The following is a 22,482-nucleotide window of genomic DNA, read 5'->3' as shown; positions in this document are numbered from 1 at the left end:
GTCTCGAAATGCATAGATTTTTCTGCAGAGGATGTTATCATCAAGCAAGCACCCATATTCATGCAGTTAGGGTGAGCCCTACTTTACTCACTTTTCGTCGCCATGTGCCTCTTGATGTACTCTATGAAGAAACCTACTTGCCTGCATTTCTTGCACATTTAAAAGATTTTGAAAAGGAGAGGCCAAGCTCATAAGCAGCCTTAAACTTTTCAATGTGCAGAATGCTCTGGTCCCATTCATTATTCGTTCAAACAATTGAAAACTGTAGTGAGATTCAGTGGCAGCCTTCACAAACAAAGGGTGGTGAGGCAGGTGTATGGAACGTGGGGGAAGGGGGAAGGGAAGGGGAGGGCGGAGGGGGCATGTAAAAATATATTTAAAAAATAATTAACTTACCTTAAGGTGCTGTTCGCGTCGCGCTTCCTCTTGTCTTCCTTGTCATAGAAGACACTGGGACCACGTCACAGACTCCCATCCAGTCTTGGCCTGAGCGGTCTGAAAAGGCTCTCCACTCAGGCCAGGGACTCTGTGGGGGTTTCTCTAGCCAGGCTGCTCAATGCAGCCTGGCTGGAGAAGCCTAAGTGTGCATGTGTGTTTTGGATGGCATCAGACAGCTGGCCAAACACATATGCGCACTTAGGGAGTGCACATAGCCACCCATGCCCCGCCCCTCCCAACAGCATTGGCTCAGAGCCGGAAAATGAATGCTGGCTCTGAGCCGGCAAATGAAAAATAAAACTATGCTAGAACATTTTTTTATTATTCATTTGCTGGCTCTGAGCCAGGTGGTAAGGACACGCTCCTCCGCCATTGCGGAGGAGCCGCCCCTGGTGAGATTTTCGTGGTAACAAGGCAGAGACAAAAATATCAAAATATAAGCCCTCCGGAGATGCAGAATTTGTTCAGAATATTAATGTCCTCTTAAAATCAGTCCGGTGTGAGCATATAGTTCTTGGTGTGCTCTTCCACGTGGAAATTTTCTTATGGCAAGGTGTTCTTTTTTTACCTTTCATTTTAACGCATACAGATTTTGTAATAGTCTCTTAAGTAAATCATCACCTGTCATTTTACTGTGCTGTGCGCGGGATCTGCGATTTCATTATGTGCTTTTACTGCAAAGCTTTGTTGTGACTGTTCAATTGCTTTAATTCAGATGCTTACCTGTACATTTAAACTTTTTAAGACCCGTTTAACACTTCTGATATTGCTGTACGTCTTGTCCACTGAATATATTAATGCGTTGTCTGAGACCAGCTCTCTTACTTGTAACATCGCTGTTGTAAACATTGCCAATCCGTTCCAGACCTCCTCGGCCTGTGCTTTTCGCTATAAAGGAAAATGATAAAAGTATAAATTTTATTTTCATTTTGACTGTTTATAAGATTTTTGTATTGGGTTCTGAGTGTAGGGTCGTGGTCAAAGGCGTGGCTAAAAAACTAAACATTCTAACTTTTTTTTTTTTTTTTCACTTTCAGGTAACTACATATATAATAATGCACATACATTATGAAACCTCTATTAGTTAAGCCACAGATATGAATCCAGGTTGGTACAGTGGAGAATAGTAACACATGTTTGATTTGTGCTACCAGGTCAGTCTGTTCTGTGACAGAAAGCGCTGTGAACATGTAAGTCATTATTTTAAACTTCCATTACTCACAATATAAGATAGTCTGCTACAAAATGCGCAAAATGGTTTAAGATCAAAAAGTGCTTTCAAAATATAGATTTTAGTAATACCCAGACTGTACGTTGTGCATTCTTTTTTTATAACTATCTTTTAAAAGCACACACTTCATTCCTTAGCTGGTAGCTCCCTTACAATACCTCTCAAAAAACATAAACGTGTCATCTTGAAGCTTCAAGCAATTCTATTAAATAAAGCCAGCACTGGCTTCCAAGCAGCCTTTAGGTTTGAAGATTGACCAGTTGCGCACATTTACATTTATTTTAGGGAAGCAGGACCCAGGCAAGTAGGCTTGTTGAGCTGTGCCCCGCCTCGACTTCACAGCACAGGAGGCCCCTGCCTTATGTGTCAGCTGAAGCTTTTCAATTTTCAGAATGAACCATCCCCGGACGTCGTCTTTTTACACGAAGTTGGGGAAGTGTTTTTGTAAAATCTAAAAAGTATGGGCACGTCATGCCCCTCAGATCTCCCCCCCCCCCCCCACACACACACACTTCGACCACTGGTTCCAGCAGATATTACATTAAAGATCCAACCGACTGGCAACTTCAACAATAACGTATAAACCGGCCTATGTGGAAGCTCGGTTGATCCATCCATACAGCAATATACGTGACTTATGAGAGCGAAGCAGCAGTTATAGCAGACGAATCCACAATATGGAGGTATTTAACCAATTGAACATATTTTGAGAAGAAAATATCAACCAAAGGACAAAAGAAATACATCCAATATTAACAAATAATACTGGCACTAGAAAGGAGAAGGGGAGGGAATGGCTGAAGTCTTTGGCCTGCTCTCTGTGTAAAGCCACTGCCTCGCCCTCGCCCATGTTAGTAGCGCCCAAAGTTAGGCTCTTTATGAGGGGGGCAATGGGTTCTTTCAATTCATGGTGGTTGGTCTTTTTTCCAAGATAAGGGCCAAGCCTAAGAAGCGTAAGGCAGATCTACGTTTTTTGGGCCGTTTTTAAAGCTTCACTCTCTCTTCCCAGGAGTCAACTTTAGCAATCTAGTGATCAACGCCAGTTGCCGTGTCACTTGCTGTGTCACGTCAGCCTAGAACTGACACAGCTAAGGACAGTCCCAGATCATATGCTAGAAACCTGCAGCTTGGGAGTCGCACCTAGCATACAAGTCTGAGGCTTCTGGAAAGATATCCTATGCAATATGTAGAACTGTATTAACTTTAGGCAAATGTTTCTGGAGATTTTCTATGGGCATTCTTATGCTTTCGCGCTTTCCTTATTGTGTATAGCTCCATCAAATGCTTCTTCCCAGGACTCCCTGAGAGGTTGAAGCAAAATCTGGGAATGTGCTACCTGAGCGATTGAAAGACAACTAACCAGTTTACGGCCATCGCCCGATGCGTGCAAGGCCAACATGGATAGCTGGCTCCAAGTGGATAGCTGGCTCCGATTAAATAGGAGGAGTTAGCCCTCATGTAGGTCGTACCAGTCCGCGAGGGCCAAAAATAGAAGGAGAGGACCATCTTGAAAGAGGTTGCCCAGGGCTGTGAGTCATAAAATTTATTTTGTTAATGCTGTGACTTTTCGATTGAGCTGGAAAATACAGCTGTTTGATCACAAAGTACTTCTTTACTTAGACAGTTTTATATAGTGCAAACTTCTTTCTGTGTGGCAATGCTTACTTTACAGGCAGTGCAACAATATATAAATGTTATACAGTCATAGTGGAACTTATGTAAACAAGAGTATATTTATAAGATAGAAATGAGAGATGTAGTATCTAGTTTAAACATAAAGTGGAAAAGAACACATCTGCTTAAAGGATTGGTGGAGCTAAATGTATTAAGACATTAGTTTGGAGGAAGGATAATGTGTGGATTACTTAGATAAGTTAGGTATTTATACATGATGTAAGGGTATCAAGCATCTGTCCTAGATTATCGGTAGAAGTAGCATTTACCTGGGGCACAGATGTAGAGGGATACTGTAGGAGAAGACAGAGAGGTGAGTTTCACTGTTCAAGGTATTTGTGCAGAATGTTTTAAGTTGGCTTGTGTTTGTACATCAAGAAATATTTGGTTAGAATGTACTTCAGTGGTAGGACATTCTAGATGGTAGATGCATTGCCAGAGAATGTTGAAAGAGAGCAGATTGTTTCTTGAGATGAGGTCTTCCTAGTAAGAAACTTGGCTTAGATCGTAGATTCTTCCATCTGCCAAACATAATTATTTGCTTAAGCGATATCGTGAGGTATTTAATCATAGGGCCTTATAGGTAATGCAAGCCATTTTGAAGATGTATCTGACAGGTAACAGGAGCCAGTGGAGTGTTTTTAGCAGTGGACTGATGTGCTAAATTCTTGGTGCTCAACAACAACCTTGCCAACTGCATTTAGTTTGGCTTTTGGAGGTGTGAGCCCTCTATCTGGAAATCCAGTGAGAAGTGAGTTTCTGTTTTCTAAACTGTTCTTGCAGCTTGTTTTAAGCCTTCTCGTGCAATTAAAGATTTGACTGATCTGAAGATGGGTAGCTGGTGGTAGGCAGATTTAGTAACGTGTTGCATGTGTGTGCCCATGTAAAATGTATTATGAAGAGAGATACAAAGGAGGTGCTTCTTAAAGAGTTCAGTGCTGTTTTCACCAACCGTTCAACCATGGTGCTTCAATCCTGCATGGCCATCTTGAGCGATGATCACTACTCAGGCCAAGCCCTTACATCACCAGCCCTCGCTGGTGAGTGTGACTGCATCAATATCTGCATTATTCGGTTAACTGTGTGCACTCACCTAGAGAGAAGCTTACCCCTTATGTCCATTAACCTTTGCTCTCTCGCTGAAGGAGATCACTTCGGGAGTGTAGGCGTGAGTTAATTTCCATGCCCATGTTTATAGTCACTTGTTGGGCACACTGACAGTAAGAATCAGAGGGAGTGTCCTTGACAGGTCAGTTGTAGCCTTCAAAGGTGAGCTCTAATGAGACCATTCTGCCGCTGGCATGCCTCTTGAGGAAACCGCGTTGTGGGGAAGGTCAAACCCCATGCAAGTACAACGTTTTATTTATCCCAGGAGATGGCAACACAAAGCAGCGTTACTGCTTAGCAAAACAGTGCAAACGTGGGAAATAGAAAGCACAGAGATCAAGACTGATAAGCACAGCACCTTTCACCAGACCAGTACTAGAACCAGTATGTGCTACACTCCAAATCTTCAGTCCTAGATTCCTGACATCCTCTGCTTTTCCAACGGGATTTGTTTGCCCCTGATCGAAATACAGGATGTATATGTTCAAGTTTGCTGTCCAGGGTTACACGGGTTCAGGCCCCCCGTGGCCGGAGCCAGAGAACATAGTACAAAAAAACAGCTTAAGGAAGCCCAGAGGCGACGCACAAGCGCTTGGAGGGCACCCTGGAGACAGGCTGCTCGTAGAGGTAAACCTTGATTCCCATAACCAATTACAATACAATTCTGATTTTAAGAGCCATGTAGTCTATCAAACATGGTTTTCCTTCACCCAGACTATCTGTCTCGCTAGATGTGTTCCCATCTCTTCAAAAGATGTTGTTTATATTGTTGGCTGATTAAAGAGTCTCTGTGTCTGCTGGCCAGTGCCCGCGCTCAGCCTTGACGTCAGGGGGACTTCCTCAGCCTAGGAACCCTCGCCATCGTCAAAGGAAGCCGGGCAACAAACGCATGCCATGCTCTGAAAACATACGACACAGACGTCGTCAGCATTCTGTTGGGAAGGGATATGATGCCGTCTCTGGAGCTCTAGATGAGAGTTAAGATCGTCAGAATTGTGTGTGAATTCGAGGAAAATTAACATCACAGTAAGTAAGTGGAGCTGAACTCAGTCCAGGAAACACATTTTTCTTTTAATCGATGGCAGACTCAAATTGCTAATCTACTAGGAAGGGAACACTTGTTTATCAATTAGGACCTTTAACGCATACCTCTCTTGACCCCTACATACTGCCTATAAACTGCACATTATTTTCCAGTATTTGCGGCAGCAAATACGTTCATGGGGCTTTGATGTCTCCTTTTTTCACTTTTTTGTCACATTTACTATTGTGTTCTGTAGTTATTTTTCCGATTGAGGAGCTCCACAAAAAGCTTTACAAGTGTAATGCTTTAGAAGCCCCTTTTCTGCTGCTGACCTACACGAGGGAATATGTAAGCAGCTGCTGACTCGTATTTAATGCATGAATTGATGGCACATTTTCTTAAAACAATGCAAACTACCACTGATTTGCAGGGGCCGATCCTAGCCATGTTCCGTGGTTTGCATCTGTTCTCTTCCTGCCTGCATGCTCACAATGTGTTGGAAAACGTGGTCCATGTCTTTGAAAGCCCCCTTGAAAGGCCAAAATCGCAGTATAGAATAACAGCTCTCTATTTAATACACAAACATTTCCTCCCACTTGGCCAACGTCGCTGAGTCAGCAGTGGTTAGTCTTAAATTTGGTTAATTGAAAACATGTGACGTCTAGGCAGACATGGCTCTGTGAACAATACAGAGTGCTCTTTGGGTACGGTTGTCATTGGAAAACTATTTAACATCTGTTATCAGGCCTCGACCATCATAGGTGTGAATACTGTGTTCAGTATTATAAGTGCAGGCACCCACTGTGCAGTCTTAGATGCCTCTGAATTTTACCAGGGAAAGGAGGCACAGGGGTTTCAGTTTCTTGGGGCCTCATTTATGAAAAGTGACGCATCGCTGCGTGAAAACAGGGATGCGTCACTTTTCACTGCGCACTCCTTACGACAATCCTGATGCGTCATATTTAATGTATGACGCATCATGTCGCAAGGAGTTACAGATACGTCAGTATTTCTGACATATCTGTTAGCGCAAAAGTGACGCATTGGTGGAGTGTGTCACAAAAGTGACGCAACTCCAACAATGCGCCTTTCACATGGGGAAAGCCCCATGTCAAAGGGCTTCCGTCAGTCTTACGCCTGCTGTGAGGCAGGCGCAAGATTTTGACGCAACAGCATCCTAAAAGGGACGCAGTGAAATCTCATAGATTTCACTGCGTCACTATTACGAGGCTTTTTGCGGGGGAACGCCCCCTCTGCATACATTATACCTGGCGCAGGTATAATGTGGCGCAGGGGTTTAAAAAGTGACGCATCTACCTAGATGCGTCACTTTTTAAATATGGTGCAACGAGGCGCATTTTTTACACCGCTGGTGCGTCACAAAAAGTGACGCACCGGCGGTGCAAAACTGACGCAAGGCCTTCATAAATGAGGCCCTTGGTATTTAGGATGCACTGCCTTAACCCATTCTAACACCTGGTGGTGGCTCTTCTACAAGGTGTGAACTCAAGCGTGTCCTTACTCCACTTTCCAGTAGAGTTCGCAAATTGGGATCTGAGTCTGTCAGATCTGAAAATACTATGAAAAACGTTCCAAATTACGGAACCTGTACCAACCTCAGTTACTCTAGAATTTCACCTGAGGCAAGCGTGTATGTGTGTGTGTACGTAAGTGCTCCACACGAAGTGTCGAATAGTACAATTTTCCATGCATAGATTCTGTAAAGAGCCTGGGAATCCAGCTGAGATCATTTCTCCCCTTGGCCTTGTGTTTTATAGAACAACTTCCCCTGTTTTTTCTGGCTTGACAGTTGACATGAGCTCGGTGGAAGATAATTCCACACCAATCAGTTGGCACAGCTCCGGAATGAGGGGCTCATGAAAATGCTGAAAAAATCTTTTCTGAAAAGGAAAATGACTGCAGGAATGTCACACAATCTAAGGTACTTCAATTTGAAGAACTATTTCCCACTGACAATATCCCTCTTAATAGAAGCAGGATTCTTCACCTTTTACAGAACATAAAACCTCTTCAATCTATGACAAGCAGTGATATCGACCTAGTATCACTCCCAACGCGAGGTCAAAGTAAAATTGCAACAGTCTCGTTTTGGTCTCCAGTGATACCAAGTATCATTTTGAAGGAAAAAGAGATAATATACCGATTCGGTTACGACGTCATAGAGAAAGCTGAGCTTAAAGGAAACAAAAAACACCCAACTTTCAATAGTAACACAATTCTCTTTCCTACACTGCAATCGAACGAGGGACAAAGATCCTCGGGGACTCGAAGACATCCAGAGGGTATACAAAATAGAGATATAGAACAGGGAGAAGAGATACTGAAAATCCGAGTAAAAAAAGGGGAAAGGGAAGTGTGGCATATGGAACCAAAGGAAAATTATGCAGAAAATAAAATGGAGAACTCATGGACCTGGCTTCCAGGGATTTTAAACTATAACAAAGGTTCTAACCACCTAAAGTACCCTGTTTAACCAAGGTCTAAAGGTTACATCGTGGAACATCGCTGGTAGAACAATGAAAAAAATGAAGGAAGTCCTTAGAAACCAGCCCGACATACTGACCCTGCAAGAAACCTGGGCAACAGAGCCCTTTTCACAAAAAGGTTACTATGTGTATAGTATATGTGCAAAAGCCTCAAACCGGGGCCATGCCAAAGGGGGACTGGCTATTTTAATGAGAGAGGATCACTTGTGGGCACAAGAGATAGTGGAAACCAATAGTGAGAATGTGCAATGTATGAAACTATCTCTGAAAGCCTTCAATTTGACCACAACTAAAATAATGTTGCTTTTCAATGTATATGCCCCTCCAGGAAAAAACCAAGATAGCTTATATGACGAGACCTTGCAAATTATCATACAAATAATCGATGCCCACACGTTCTCACCCTACATAATCACGGGAGATTTCAATGGGAAAATTTCCAATACAGAAATAAAAAAATGGGGAAAAATTCTGGAAGAAGAAAGCCTGGAACATTCAATCCCTCAATTCCCCAAAGATATTCGATCTAATAAAAGAGGGAAAACATTGCTAACAGTACTGCTCTCCATAAATGGAACAATCCTTAACGGGAATGTGGAAGGCGATATCCCGGCAGCGTACACAAGACAGGGAAACGGGAGACCATCTATAATAGATTATATTATTTGTGGCAAAGACCAGCTCGAAACTATGTCCCATCTGTGCTCCAATTTTACTTCAGAGAGCGATCATGCCGTCATGCAACTTGCAACCAGTTGGTCGGTTCTGTCCGCAGAAGAAGGCTTGATGACTCTCAACAGAAAGGAAACTCTGGTAAACAGCGATCAGAGACGTATTTTCTGGAATCCTACCTCTTTGAGTAAAATGACAAATCTGGTCGATTACCAACAGTTCTTAAGGAATCTATACTCAGAAGATCCTATTGAAAACTTCGAGACCATGCTCATCGAACTTAAGGAGGTAATAATTGAAATGAATCTTCAAAGAACTAATACAATCCCAAAAAGAAAAAATAATAACAAAACAGGGAACTCATTGATAAAGAAAACCCTAAACAAATTGATACGTGCACAATACTTACACCCCTCTCCTACTAAAAAGAAAGAAATAAACAAATTGAAAAACCAACTTAGGAGAGAAAAAACAAGTGAGAGAAAATCCTTTCAAGACCGTAACTGGGTAGAATTACAAATTGCTGCCAAAGAACCAAACCAAAGAACTTATTGGTCCATAATAGCCAAGATATCAGGGACAAAAAAGAAATTACAAGCAGTACCTGTTCCTCCGAAAGAGTGGGAAATTTACTTGGCAGAACTCTACAAAAAAATGTGGACATACTACAAGCAAACAGTCCAGATAAGGCAAAGGAAAAAGTTGTGGAAAAAACAACCCCGAAAACTACAACTATAATGGTTGAAACACACATTCGGAGGGCAAGAAGCTCAGGAGCCTTTGGTCCCGACCAAATTCCCATAAAGGCCCTACAGACAAATTCTAGGGAATGGAGCCTTTTTCTAACCCCACTCTTCAACTACATTTTCTCCACTGGTCAGGTTCCCAAGTCATGGCAAGGGAGCACGATTATCCCTATTCACAAAAAAGGTTGCAAAACGGTAGCAGGTAACTACCGCCAAATTGCCCTGATGGACGCTACCGGGAAGATCTTCGCAGCAGAGGTACTATCTCAATTAAAAAACTGGGCCTTCTCGATGGGTTTGATACCCATGTTCCAGGCAGGGTTCAGACCCAAACATTCTGTTACGGACAACATTGCAATTATCCAGTTTTTTCTGGACAAATACGTCACACGAAGAAAACAGACGGTCTACATGGCTTTTATAGATTACTCGACCGCATTCGACCGAGTGGATCGCCCCACACTGTGGAAAAAATTGAGGAGTTTGGGAATTAATGATCACCTGCTACAGGCAATAATAAGTCTCCACACAACTACATGGTGTCGTGTCCAAATGGGGGGCCAAAAAGGACTAACGAAAATAATATACACCGAAAACGGCCTTAAACAGGGTTGTCTACTAGCTCCCATGTTGTTTTCGTTATATCTCAACGATCTGCCAAATCAACTACAAAAGGGCTCAAGCCTACCCCCAAAAATTAACCAACAAAGAGTCCATTTGTTGCTCTATGCGGACGATATAGTCCTATTCGATCTCACACCATATGGTCTGCAAAAATCTCTGGATATTCTGTTCAAGTATTCAAAAGATAATTTTCTAATCCCGAACGTAAGAAAAACCAAAGTTGTAGCTTTTTCTGGGAGGAAGAAAAGTGTAAAATATAATTGGAGGCTAGGTGATGAAAAGGTCGACGAAGAGAAAGAATATATTTACCTCGGCAGGATTCTTTCCAAGAATTTAACAAATACAAAGCACATCGAAAAGTTAACGAAAAAATCTGACCTACATGCAGGAGCACTATCGAGACTATACAACGCCACGGGGAGCAGGCACTTTTCCTCACTAATAAAAATATACAAAGTTAAAATTCCAGCGGTCCTGTCTTATGCCACAGAATATATTCCGATCCAACAATGGGGCTTCATGGATCGTCAGGAGGGAAAAATCTTGAAAAAAATAATGAAGGTCCCAACAGCTACTCCAGTTCAGGTCCTACGGCTGGAATTTGGAATTACTAGCGCTTTTGCCACTGCCGTGGCAAACATAATTAGATGGGCCTACCATCTCCTTCATGCTACGGAGGGAACTCTTAGATTTCTGCTACAAAAAGAGACTTTTGGCACAGATGTAGTCAAACAAACTTTCTTAGTGAACATGTCTGCGGCGTTTCAAATGGCTGAAATCTCTACAGAAATCTTGCAGACTTGGTCCGTGTCACAACTAAAACTCTTTCTCAAATGTTTTACACCTAGGTTAAGTTATGATTTGGACTACGCTCACAGCTATAGGCTAAAAATATTCAAGCCATTCACTACACTTACAGAGTATAAACATTTACAGCCATATATCTCTTTTTGTCTTACTCACAGTGCAAGGAGGGTAATTTTCATGTATCGAGCTGGGATTTTACCTGTACAAGCTTATAAAACAAAATGGTTACCTGGAGATCACTCCAACTTATGTTTGTTATGTCAAGGGGGTGAGCAGACTGTGGAGCACTTACTGTTCATTTGCCCTAACTTTAAGGTGGTAGCAGCAAGCGCTCAGTATATTTCACCGATATACAGATCCTGTAGGCTAACAAAGGAAAAAGAAATTTTAACAACGGCCACAACTCCCCCGAACGAATTTGTATGTTATAATCTGTACAAATTTTTTAAATCCATGTTAGTCTTATACTAATTATTGATGTATTTATCTTATGTAAAGTTTACTTTTTTATCTATGTTATATTTGTGGTCCTCGGTTGAGTACCAACACAAATAAAATCTTTTGACTTTGACTTTGACTTTGACTTTTGAGGGGCTCGTAGATTCTTCTTCCCTTTCTTATTTTAAAGAATGCATAGCTCCGACTGTGAATGGAATGGATAGGCTGTGCAAAAACAGCACAATCTCTACTGTCATCAACATTTGGCAGTTATCCGGGTTCCCGCCAGGATTTCCTGTGAATATCCAAATTGCATGAAGCAGGCTTTTAGGATTTAACTCCATTTCAGAACCCTTACATTATAGGGATAATGGTCTGCGCCTCTCTAATGCATACCCACATGTTAATGTCCACGTTTATTCTGCATAGTCATTATTCATAGGAGGCTTTCAATGTATTGTATTGAAGTTGTATTTATATAGCGCCTAACGTACCTAATGCCATACATTTTGACACGAAGTTCAGTGGCATTTTATCACTTACAACCCCATCCTCTCAAGGTATGTAAGTCTCAAACCGTGCACTGTGTTTGCACTTAATCTGACATTTGGAGTGCAGTGTGCATTTGAAATGTTTTTTTTAAAAATTCTTTCGAATATTACCAGGATTACCAGGAGGGATTTGCACTGGGAAAATATGCCAGAAAGAGCAAAAGCGCCTAGTTTTACCACATAGGAAAACCAAAGGCACAGGTTATCACTGCAAAGCTTGGAATAGGGAGATACGAACACAGTGGGGAAAAACTACAGGGTACAGTAACTTCTACACCCGGGATTCCCTCTGTTATCCCTACAAGGGAGACTTTCTTTTTGTGCATACAAGATTCTGGAACAGAACTTTTCAATAATTTTAAAATATTTGCCGCTTGATCCAACAAACAGAAAACCTGCTTGATAGGCAACATTCTAGTTTTTTTAAATATTCTGCCAATTTAATATATACATCGTACATTTAGCTCTAGCACCACTCAAAGAACAGTGATGTAAAACAAAAGGCCAGCAAGTCTCAAACAGAAACACTACAGACAGCGGAAAACAGCCTCTTCTCTTTTAAGACTCTTGGAAGCAGCACTATCCCAGCATGGTGACAGTTAGCACGTCTGTTTTCTCCCGCTCTGTCAGGAGTATCCTGGACACAAGGCAATTTGGCTCACAATACCAGTTTTTAGGGGGTCTCCTAGCTCCACCAGCTTGTGGGAGGAAGATGTCTATGAATGATGGCCCTAATGTCTGTCTTCCTCACTCTCACTCCATGAAGGACAGCGACATTTGCAGGAAGATGTCATAAAGAAAGGTAAAGGTGAGGGACAGGGAAGAGGTCTACCCTGGGGCTAAAAGAGTGAGTTTTGCAGAAGATTGCCAACTACAGTATCTGCATCACCCTCAGAGGGAAGGGGTCAAGATTCCGCCCTTTCTCCTTCCCTTGATACCACTTCTGCCTCTTGAGTAGGTGAGGAGGCAGCATCTCGATGTCATTGGCGCTCTAGCTAACGGTTGACCTCTAGGCAACAGCGTAGAGAGGCCATCAGAATATTGTTCAATGTCAAAATAATTATCATCGGGACACTCCCAGGTCTTGACATCGAGGGTCTAGGAGTACTTGGGGTCGACATAGAGGCACCACTCAACATTGTGAAACTATTCTCAATTAGGTGACTCCAGTTTTCCAAAACAAAAACTGGGTCACCTGCGAAGGCTTGCGCTTGACAGGTTATCAGACAGCCTACGCCATCTCCACCAGCATCTGTTCACACCATAACTGAGGATAAGATTCAGCCAATCCTTACTATGGATTTAAGCTTTCCAGGAAGAGGGCAGCCTCTTCTGTAATTTGAGCAGCAGTCTGGTTTAAAGATGTTGTCAGACTAGACTCAGGTTGATGTGGAGGAAGGGATGCTTCCTCGCCAAATCACTCCAGGTAAATAACATTGGAGCCTAAGTTGGGAAGACACTCCTATCGCCGAAACCACAAGAAGGCAGAGTTACACATCCCTAAAAGGCATAGGTCAATTTTGCATCTGTCTGACTTAGATTCGGAGACTTTTCAGTCTAGAGTGAGATATCTCTATAATGTCCTTAGTCAGTTCTATCCAAAGTGTCACCAGCTGGTTATTTGATATCTTTTTATGAGCTCTCTAATGGAGCTGCAAGAACATTTAACATCCAGCAAAATACTCCAGAAGTTTACATACCTGTTACTTTTGAGACCTTCCTAGCAAATCCTCTGCACAACCAGTTGTTCCCTAAGTTCCAGGCCTGTTGGAACCTATGATGCCAGGAACAGATGGTATTGCCTTATCGTCTTTATTTTGCAAAATATTTTTACAATTATCTTCCATTAGATTGCATTTGCCTGCAACCACTGCTTACTGTAAGTCTCCTTCTCACACATCTGTCTTCACTAGGGATTTCCGAGGGGGCCTTAAGAAAGGTTTTTCTCCATTAGGAGACCGTAACCCTCCAAACTGAATGTGGCATTATCCAAGTTGATGGGATGTCCGTTTGAGCCTTTGCATAAAGCTTATTTGCAACATCTATCCTGGAAAGTTGGGGTGAGTGAGATTCAGGCTCTGTACCTAGGAACCATATAAGATTTTCCTTTGAAACTACGTGTCATTGAGAACTCATCCTTATTTTCTACCAAAGGTTCAACCAAAACCGTAAGAACACAGCAGCAGACCCAGGTCAAGCACAATCACCACACTTAGTTTCACAATTATAGCTTTGAGTGCAACAACTTTCAGCACCTGCTGCTGGGAGATGCCTTTAAACAGCAAGAATTGAAAACAAAAAGGAAGGTGCACTACATGGACAAATCAAGATAATATAACTTCATTGAAGGTTCTTCCTTTTATTGAATTTCTTTGAGAACAACAGCGGCACACAGCCAACGCGTTTCGTTCCCCCGTGCCACGGGAACTTCGTCAGGGCTAATATAAGATCGGTAGGGCTTCCAAGGTCGAACCCAAGTACACCGTATGTCAGAGAGTAAAAATCCAGTCAGTGTCGTAATTAAATATGTTGGATAGTGTCAGAAAATTCTTATGGCACCAAGATGTAGTATTTTCTTTCAACATGCGGCTAGTGGTAGCCGTCTCACAAGGTAAAAGGTCCCAACTGCACGAGAAAACAGTCTCTGTAATTTACCCAGTCAGAGCTTCCATGATACGAAGCCGACGGGCTTAGTCGCGAGAGCTTCACTCGACGCTGCAGGGTCGAGTGAAGCTCTTGCGACTAAGCCCGTCGGCTTCGTATCATGGACCTTTTTCAGTATTCATGTGATACCGTTGAAGTTATCAACTTCGCTCTTTTGCACTGCCTTAATTCCTTCTCTACATAGTAAGACCACCCACGCTCTTCTGTTACGACGCAGACTGGATTTTTACTCTCTGACATACGGTGTACTTGGGTTCGACCTTGGAAGCCCCACCAATATTATATTAGCCCTGACGAAGTTCCCGCACACGGGGGAACGAAACCCGCTGGCTGTGTGCCGCTGTTGTTCTCAAAGAAATTCAATAAAAGGAAGAACCTTCAATGAAGTTATATTCTCTTGATTTGTCCATGTAGTGCGCCTTCTTTTTTTATTTTTTACCAAAGGTGTTGTCTTATTTTCACAGTAATCTGAGTATTTCTTCTCCTACCTTTTCCCCTAAATTCTTTGACTCTATCAGAGAGATCGCTACATACTTTCAATGTCAAAAGAGATTTACACTATATTTGGACAAGACTAGAGATATTTGTAAGGTCAAGTACCTGTAGATTATGGTGATGTTAGCACATATGTAGCCACCTCTAAATAGACTGCAGCGAAATGAATGGATTATTACCTACTTTGAGGCATGTCCCCGTCACTGATATTTGTTGGGCTACTACGTGGAGGTCAGTTCATACCTTTGTTAGACATTATAGTGTGGTGTTTACTCTAGGACTGACACCTCAGTGAAGAAGCTCTTCTTGGTAAGTTGTTTAGTTCTCTCAGTGGCTTATTTGCTTAAGGGGCTCAGATCTATGACCCTGGTGGCACTTTTATGGTTCACTTAGCTTGGTACTATATTCTACCTTTTATGAAAATCAGACAGAATCCATTGATGAAGAAGGAAAAGATACCTGTAATCATAGTTGCCCCAGTATTGGAACTTTCATAGATTCCCATGCTTTTGTATCATTCCCCGTCGTCGGAGTGGGAGTCTCAGTAACAAAAATACCATAGCAGTAGGTACAAAAGAGAAAGAAAAAGGCCTAGCCCTCATTCCCTTTTGTAGCATATCACCCTCTTTTTGCAAAAGAGACCAAACATAGGCATCAGCCAATCAGAAGTGCCTCACCCCATAGAACCCTCCAGAAGGAACCTCAGAGACTCAGATTTTCTGCTGCACGTTGTGCTTAGGGAGTCTCCTTTGAGCTCTGCTCATTTTATCTCTTTCAAAGGTTTTTTCTTCAAGTTTCCTCTTCAGGATTGTAAAAGGATGGCTGACAAGGAAAAGAAGAAAGCCCTTTTCAAGCCATGTTCCACCTGTGGCAAGAAAAGGTTGTTTATGGAGGATAAACATAAGGATTGTATCTATTGCCTCTATCCGGATCATAAGGCAGAAGACTGCAAGATCTGCCGCACTTTTTCCACCAAGACCTCCGGGATCGTGCTGGTAGACTTCTGACCTGGCTTCAGAAACAGAAGGAAAGGAAACACAGAGTTTCCAGTGACAGTGAGGATTCTTCATCAGCTGTGTCATCTAGAAGGTCAGTCAAAAGGGGTAGGGGTTCCCCTTCTCCTTCTGTGGAACATCCTTCTAAGGCCTCAAAAAAGACCACCAGAGAGTCTGAGAGCCTAGGTCCAGGCGAATCTCCTCACCATAGTGAAAAGTAGAGGGTAGGACCTTCTACACCTTCTAAGGGTTTGAAGACTGATCCAGCTTTCAAGAAACCCCCTTCCCAATCTTCTAACAGGAGTTCCAAGTCCTCGACGATGAAGGCGTCGTCGACGGAGGTTCCGTCGACGAAGAAATTGAAGCCAAAGTTAAAATTGGTTCCGTCGACGGGCTCGTCGACGGGACATTCGAGGACGAAGGGATCGTCGTCGAGAAAGGAAACGTCGACAGTTCCAACAGCGTCGACTGGAGTGTCACCGTCACCGACGACGGCATCGTCGACGAAGGCGTCGACGACGAGAGTGACAGCGTCGCCGACGATAGCGACGACGTCGACGACGACAGTGTCGTCGACGAGAGCCTCGACGACGGCAACTCTAACAACGACGACGGCTGGCTCATCGCCGATTTCATCGTCAACGACATCGACAATGCCTATCTCGTCGTCGAGTGTACAAGCGTCCACGAGTCATGTTCCGTCGACGACGTTTGCACGCACAGTACCATCATCGACGGAACTGTCGACGATTTTGGCATCGGAGAAAAGGATTACTATTTCTGTCACAAGAATTACGCCGGAGATGACATCTCCGAGGAGAGTAACCCCCTTGCCACCAGCTCTGCTATTTGATGAAGAGGAGTCAGATGAGGACGATCAGGAAGGACTCATATAGCTACGCTAATAGTCCCTCTGAACTTCTGGTCAATTGTCAGGAGACGGATTCTTAAGGAGGGTATGACCAGAAAGATGTTTTTCTTCATCATCAGGCGGCCCAATCACAGCATTATTCAGGTCAAGATATGGTCACGGTACCCTCTTATTTCCTGCAGGACCTGCATAAGATGCTGCAGGACTACAAATCTAAGGCTACAAGGTCGGTTCCGGCTCCAGTAGCGCCTGCAGCACCTGTCTTGGCTCCTGCCTCAGTGGCTGCTCCTGAATTACCTGCTCAGGCGTCCCCTCAGCCACAGGCATCAATTCCGCAAGAGCCTTCCAGACCTGCAGACAGCCATTATGATTCCTCGGATGAGGATCATGATTCGGATCATGAAACTGATCAAGCTACTGAATGGGATGAATACATCATTCCGGACCTTCCATCCCCATGTCCGAATCCGGTGGATTCCCCGCCAGCGGACGTAGGGGGTTTTCATTAGCTGATGGAAAGAGCAGCTGGCAGGTTCAAGTTGGCTATGTCTGCGGTGGCCACAGAATGTTTCTTGTATGACTTTAAGGAACCTTATTGGAAGACAACAAGGTCCATACCTATAGTGCAACATCTGTGGGAGGAAGGTCTTAAGGCTATGAAAAACCCAGCGACGGTGGTCCCTGTACTACCGCGTTTAGATAAAAAGTACAAAGCACCTGACAATGGACCAGCTGCCTTAACGGGCCACCCAAAACCAGACTCAGTTATTTTGCAAGCGGCGCAGAGGAAATCCCGCAGCCCCTCTGCTCCCTTAACAACTCCTCCGGACAAGGAAGGACGGAGATTGGACAATGCTGGAAAGAGATTCTCGTCGATGGTGAGTCTTCTGGTGCGAGCTGCCAATGCCCTGGCAATATTGGGCAGATACGACTGCCAGCTTTGGTGTAATGTCGCTCCGTTACTGAATCAGCTTCCTCCAGAATCAAAATCAGAGGCAAAAAAGATCTTACAAGAGGGGGAGGCGACTTCAATGGAGATCATTGACTGTGCCATGGACATTGCCACAACGGCGTTTCGTTCTTTGGCTGGGCTGCAGTCCTCCGTTGCCAGGGGTGGCTGAAGGCAACCTGGTTTCGACCTGAGATCCAAAATAAGGTCCTAGATCTTCCCTTTGATGGGGAAGCACTATTCGGAAAGCTAATTGATGACTCTCTCCAAGACATCAAAAAAGACACTGAAACCGCCAGATCTTTGGGTACGCTTCAGTACCGCAAGACTCCTTTTAAAGGGTCCAGAGGCAGAGGTACAAACTACAGAGGATCCTATCAGCAACAGCGATATTCATCCTACGGGTCAGGTTCCCAGCAATACTGCCAGCCTTATCATCAGAGACAGGGCCAATCCTCTAATTACTCCAGGCCTTACAACAAGGGGAAACAGGCTCGCTAGGGACGTGATACGTCCAAGCGACGATAGCGGCCTCCTGGCTCTTCCTACTGTTCCCTCCTCCAAGAAGTCATCAGTTGGAGGAAGGGTAACCAAATACCTTCGGAATTGGTCCAAGATAAAATCGGACCGTTGGGTGCTCAACATCATTCGGAAAGGCCATACCTTGGAATTTAAGCAAATCCCACCACCCAAGCCCCCTGCAGCCATTCCATCGAAACACCTGCATCTTCTGCGGCTCCAAGTTCATCAGATGCTCGGGAAGGGGGCTATAGAGCAGGTTCCCTCCGGCCAAGGAGGAAAAGGATTCTTTTCCAGGTTCTTCCTGGTAAAGAAAACGCTGGAGAAAGGGCGCCCCATTTTAGATCTCAGGGAGCTCAACACCTATCTCATCTTCCTGTCTTTCCGGATGGTCTCTCTTCAAGACATTTTGCGGCTGATCAGTCTGGGGGATTTCATGGCCACGCTCGATCTTGAGGATGCGTACTTTCATGTTCCGATTCACCCAGCACATAGAAGGTTTCTACGATTCACAGTAGCCAAGAGCCTCTTTCAATTCAGGGTTTTACCCTTTGGTCTTCGCTCAGCCCCGAGGATCTTCACGATGGTGCTGGCACCAGTAGTAGCATTCCTGCGAAGGAACTATTTTCAAGTCTTCCCCTACCTGGACGACTGTTTTGCTGAAGGCCCCGTCCAGGGAAGCAGCGCGGGACACTGTTCCGGCTTGTACAAACTTGTTTCAAAATCTGGGACTCACTTTAAACAAAGACAAATCATCCCTGGTTCCGTCCAGAAAGGCTTGTTTCCTGGAAGCCATCCTGGACTCAAAACTCTCAAAGGCTTTCCCTACCCTGGAAAGGAGGGAAAAACTGCAGACCTTGGCTCGGGACTTACAAAAAAAGAAGGTGTCTTTCAGTACGCCGCAACAAATCTCGGCTGGGGGTAAATCATCATGCATACCTCTGATTCCTTACTGCAGACTGAGAATGCGTCCTCTGCAGGAACAACTAGACATCCAATGGAAACAGGTTCACGGATCATTCGACGACAGGGTGACCGTCACTCCAATGATGAGAAGAGCGGCCTTATTGTGGACAGATCAGAGAAACTTGTCCCAAGGTCTATCCTTAGTAAGCGATCTGTCTCCTCAAGTAGTAGTCAGTCAGTCAAAATACTCTTTATTCGATTTTTGCTAAAATCATAAAAGGCATAAAACAAACACGATACAGTATTTAAAAACATCACTTGATCACATTAAAAAGAATGAATTTCTACATAATGATTACATTTCATCAGATTGTTGCATGCAATAGTTTTAAAAATGTTTCCTTTAAAAACAAATTTGAGTTAAAACAGGTCAATCTGGGGTAGCCTTTTTTTTCTAGTTCTAAAAGCCGAAGTTAGATAGCAAGCAACACTGAACATAGTATAAGTGTCTGTTAACATTTGAAGGAAAATTAGGGCTGGCCTTATTTGAGTAAAGCCCGCTGCCTTCAGAACTGGGAATAGATATTTCTTCCTTTCAGTGCTATAAAAATCACAGAAAAATATAAAATGAAGGGTGTCCTGAACTGAGAAGTTATCACAACCGCATGGCGGACCATCCTCAGGTTTTGACCACACCGGAAAATTTCCTAAGGTATAATGAATGAAATTCATCCTAAATTTGGTCAATAGGAGTCTATGCAGAGGATTAGTCACGGTTTTTAGGTAAGGTTCCATGGTGGGTGAAGTAATTAAAACAGTATGTGCCCTTACCATGGGTTTCCTCAGTTCCAGATCTTCTCTATCCATACGGGCCCTATCCATAAACATCCGCTTAATCCACCCAACATCTTCCCTCCTAATATTAGTTGGGTCATTAAAAAGTTCCGGTCTCCCCAGCATTAATAAGGTAGATTTAATAAATTTTAGCCAGGGAATTCTCATGGCGTTATCCCTTGCGATGACGTCCCTAAGGATGGCATGATTTAACGTCAGCTCGGGATTCAACCACGTTTTGACCCAAAAAAGGAGGGGTGCCAATTTAAGTTTATCAGAGATGTATCGTAGGCCTATTTCCTCATGAATAGAGAAGGTAGGTGTAGAGTCTGGAACGGATAAAATATTCCTGATGATACCGTTTTCCACCCTCTGAATTTTTGCCGTCTCTACGTAGCCCCAAATCGCAGATCCGTACATAGCGATTGGAACGCACTTGCTATTATATATTTTAATCACAGCCTCCATTGGTTTTGCTCCCAATCGCTTTGTGAAGGCCAGCAAGGCTGATGAGGATCGTGCTAAGCTGAGACTTTTAGCTGTGACCTGTGGAACCCAAGACCCTCTGTGATCAAAAAGGACTCCCAAGTAAGGAAAAACTGGGACCCTAGAAAGGGTCTCCCCTTTACATATAAAAGATTTTTTCTGCAACATGTTAACTTTACGGCCAATGATCATAGTGTGGGACTTGGACACATTAATTTTCAAGTCTAGGTTCTCCATAAAGGAGCCAAAACGGTCCAGAAGAATCTGTAGGCTAATCCCTGTTCGCGCTATCAGGACGGCATCGTCCGCGTATAGGAGGGCTGGGATTTGAGCACCTCCTACACGTGGGACATCCGCCAATCCTGTTTCAAGATATTTCCCGAGACCATTTATATAAATAGTAAAAAGAAGGGGGGCCAGGATACAACCCTGTCGCACCCCTTTTTCAGAATTAAAACTTTCTGAGCACCTACCGTCCCTGGTGACTCTTATTTTTGCCTTAAGATCTTGATGTAGCCTTGCCATAAATGCCACCAAGGGTTCCTCTATACCTAAATCTAATAGGGTAGTCCACAGCTTGCTTCTATTCACCAGGTCGAAAGCCGAGGAGAGGTCCATGAAGGCCAGATAAACTGTCCCCTCCCCGGCCACCGTATACCTGGAGACTAGAAGGTGGAGGTTGGAGCATTGTTCCAATGTCCCCCTATTCTCCCGAAAGCCATATTGGATATTCGAGAGTCCCCCATGCATTTCAATATTTTCCCTTAGTTGATTCAAAAGGACTCTACCCAAGATTTTAAAAGTAGAGTCGATAAGGGAAATAGGGCGATAGCACCCAGGGTCCTCCCGATTTCCCTTCTTAAAGATGGGGACTATTATGGATGTTGCCCAGGTTTGAGGTAGGCATCCTTCGGCTGCTGCTCTAAATACTCTGGTCAAAACTTTACTCCAAAGTACTGGACAATATTTAAAAAAGTCTGCCGGGACACCATCCGGGCCTGGAGCCTTATTTTTTGTGGTATCCGCAATGGCTTTAAGGACCTGCTCTTCCGTAATTACCACTGTGGCTGTACAAGAAGTCGCCACAGTAGTACTTGGACAAACTGACGGTTCACCCCCGTAGATCTTACTAAAGTGCTGTACCCATCTTTCGTCTGGGATTACACAATCTGTGTTCAGATTGTTCTCTCCTGAAAAAAAGGAGTGGTTAATAATTTCCCAAAACTGTTTACTGTTTTTTAAAACATCTACATTGAGAAGATCAGTCCAAGCATTATTCTTGATTTCGTTTTTCCTTGCCCTCACGATGGTTTTATAGGCCCGTCTTAAATCAGAGATTAGTTCTTTGTCCCTTTTTTTGGCCCTAAGAGCCGTTTTCAATTCTCTATGTGCCCTTGAACATTTGCTGTCAAACCATTTGTGGGGCTTTGGGGGATACTTAGATTTAGGTTTTAAAAGATCCTTAACAGTTTGTGCACAGATACAATTAAAAGCTGCAACAACCTGAGGGTTCGAGGCGGTATGATCTAGACAAGTTTCTATAGGTCCCTCAATTTTGGGAAGTAGGGTTTCCATAAACCGTTCCTCCATGGCCATACCCCATCTAAGTCGTCTGCCCTGATCACTGGGCACCGTCAAGGCGCAAACCCGGGGCTGATCCACCTGCCTGCGCCATAAGTCACTCCAGTGTATAGCAGTTGACAGAGGGTTATGATCACTATGGTGTGAAACAGTGACTTTATAGTCACTTGCCTTTGAAATTAAGCCTACGGTCATAAATATGTAATCAATTATTGTCCCTTTGGTTGTACCTTTGTACGTAGGGACCTTCTCATTATTAGCAGTTTTAAAAGATTCGTATAGATTGGAATTCGCACACAATAGGTCAAGTGTCTCCCCCATTTTGGTGTGTTCAAAGTGAGGAATGCAGGCTCCGTCAGGAGA

General features: G+C 43.6%; 1 protein-coding gene across 1 annotated transcript in view; it reads right to left on the bottom strand.

Moving 5' to 3' along the window:
• Window positions 1-22,482, bottom strand: part of EPO (erythropoietin) — a 257,262-nt gene that overhangs the window by 88,717 nt on the left and 146,063 nt on the right. The window contains exon 4 of the mRNA XM_086946114.1: window positions 1,162-1,326. Coding sequence (XP_086802240.1) covers window positions 1,162-1,326 — 165 coding nt within the window. The remainder of the gene's footprint in view (window positions 1-1,161; window positions 1,327-22,482) is intronic.

Source organism: Lissotriton vulgaris, chromosome 12 (genome assembly GCF_964263255.1).
Source record: "Lissotriton vulgaris chromosome 12, aLisVul1.2, whole genome shotgun sequence".
Classification (NCBI taxonomy): Eukaryota; Metazoa; Chordata; class Amphibia; order Caudata; family Salamandridae; genus Lissotriton; species Lissotriton vulgaris.
The sequence above is the reverse complement of the archived record's forward strand: the minus strand, read 5'-3'. Positions and strand labels throughout refer to the sequence as shown.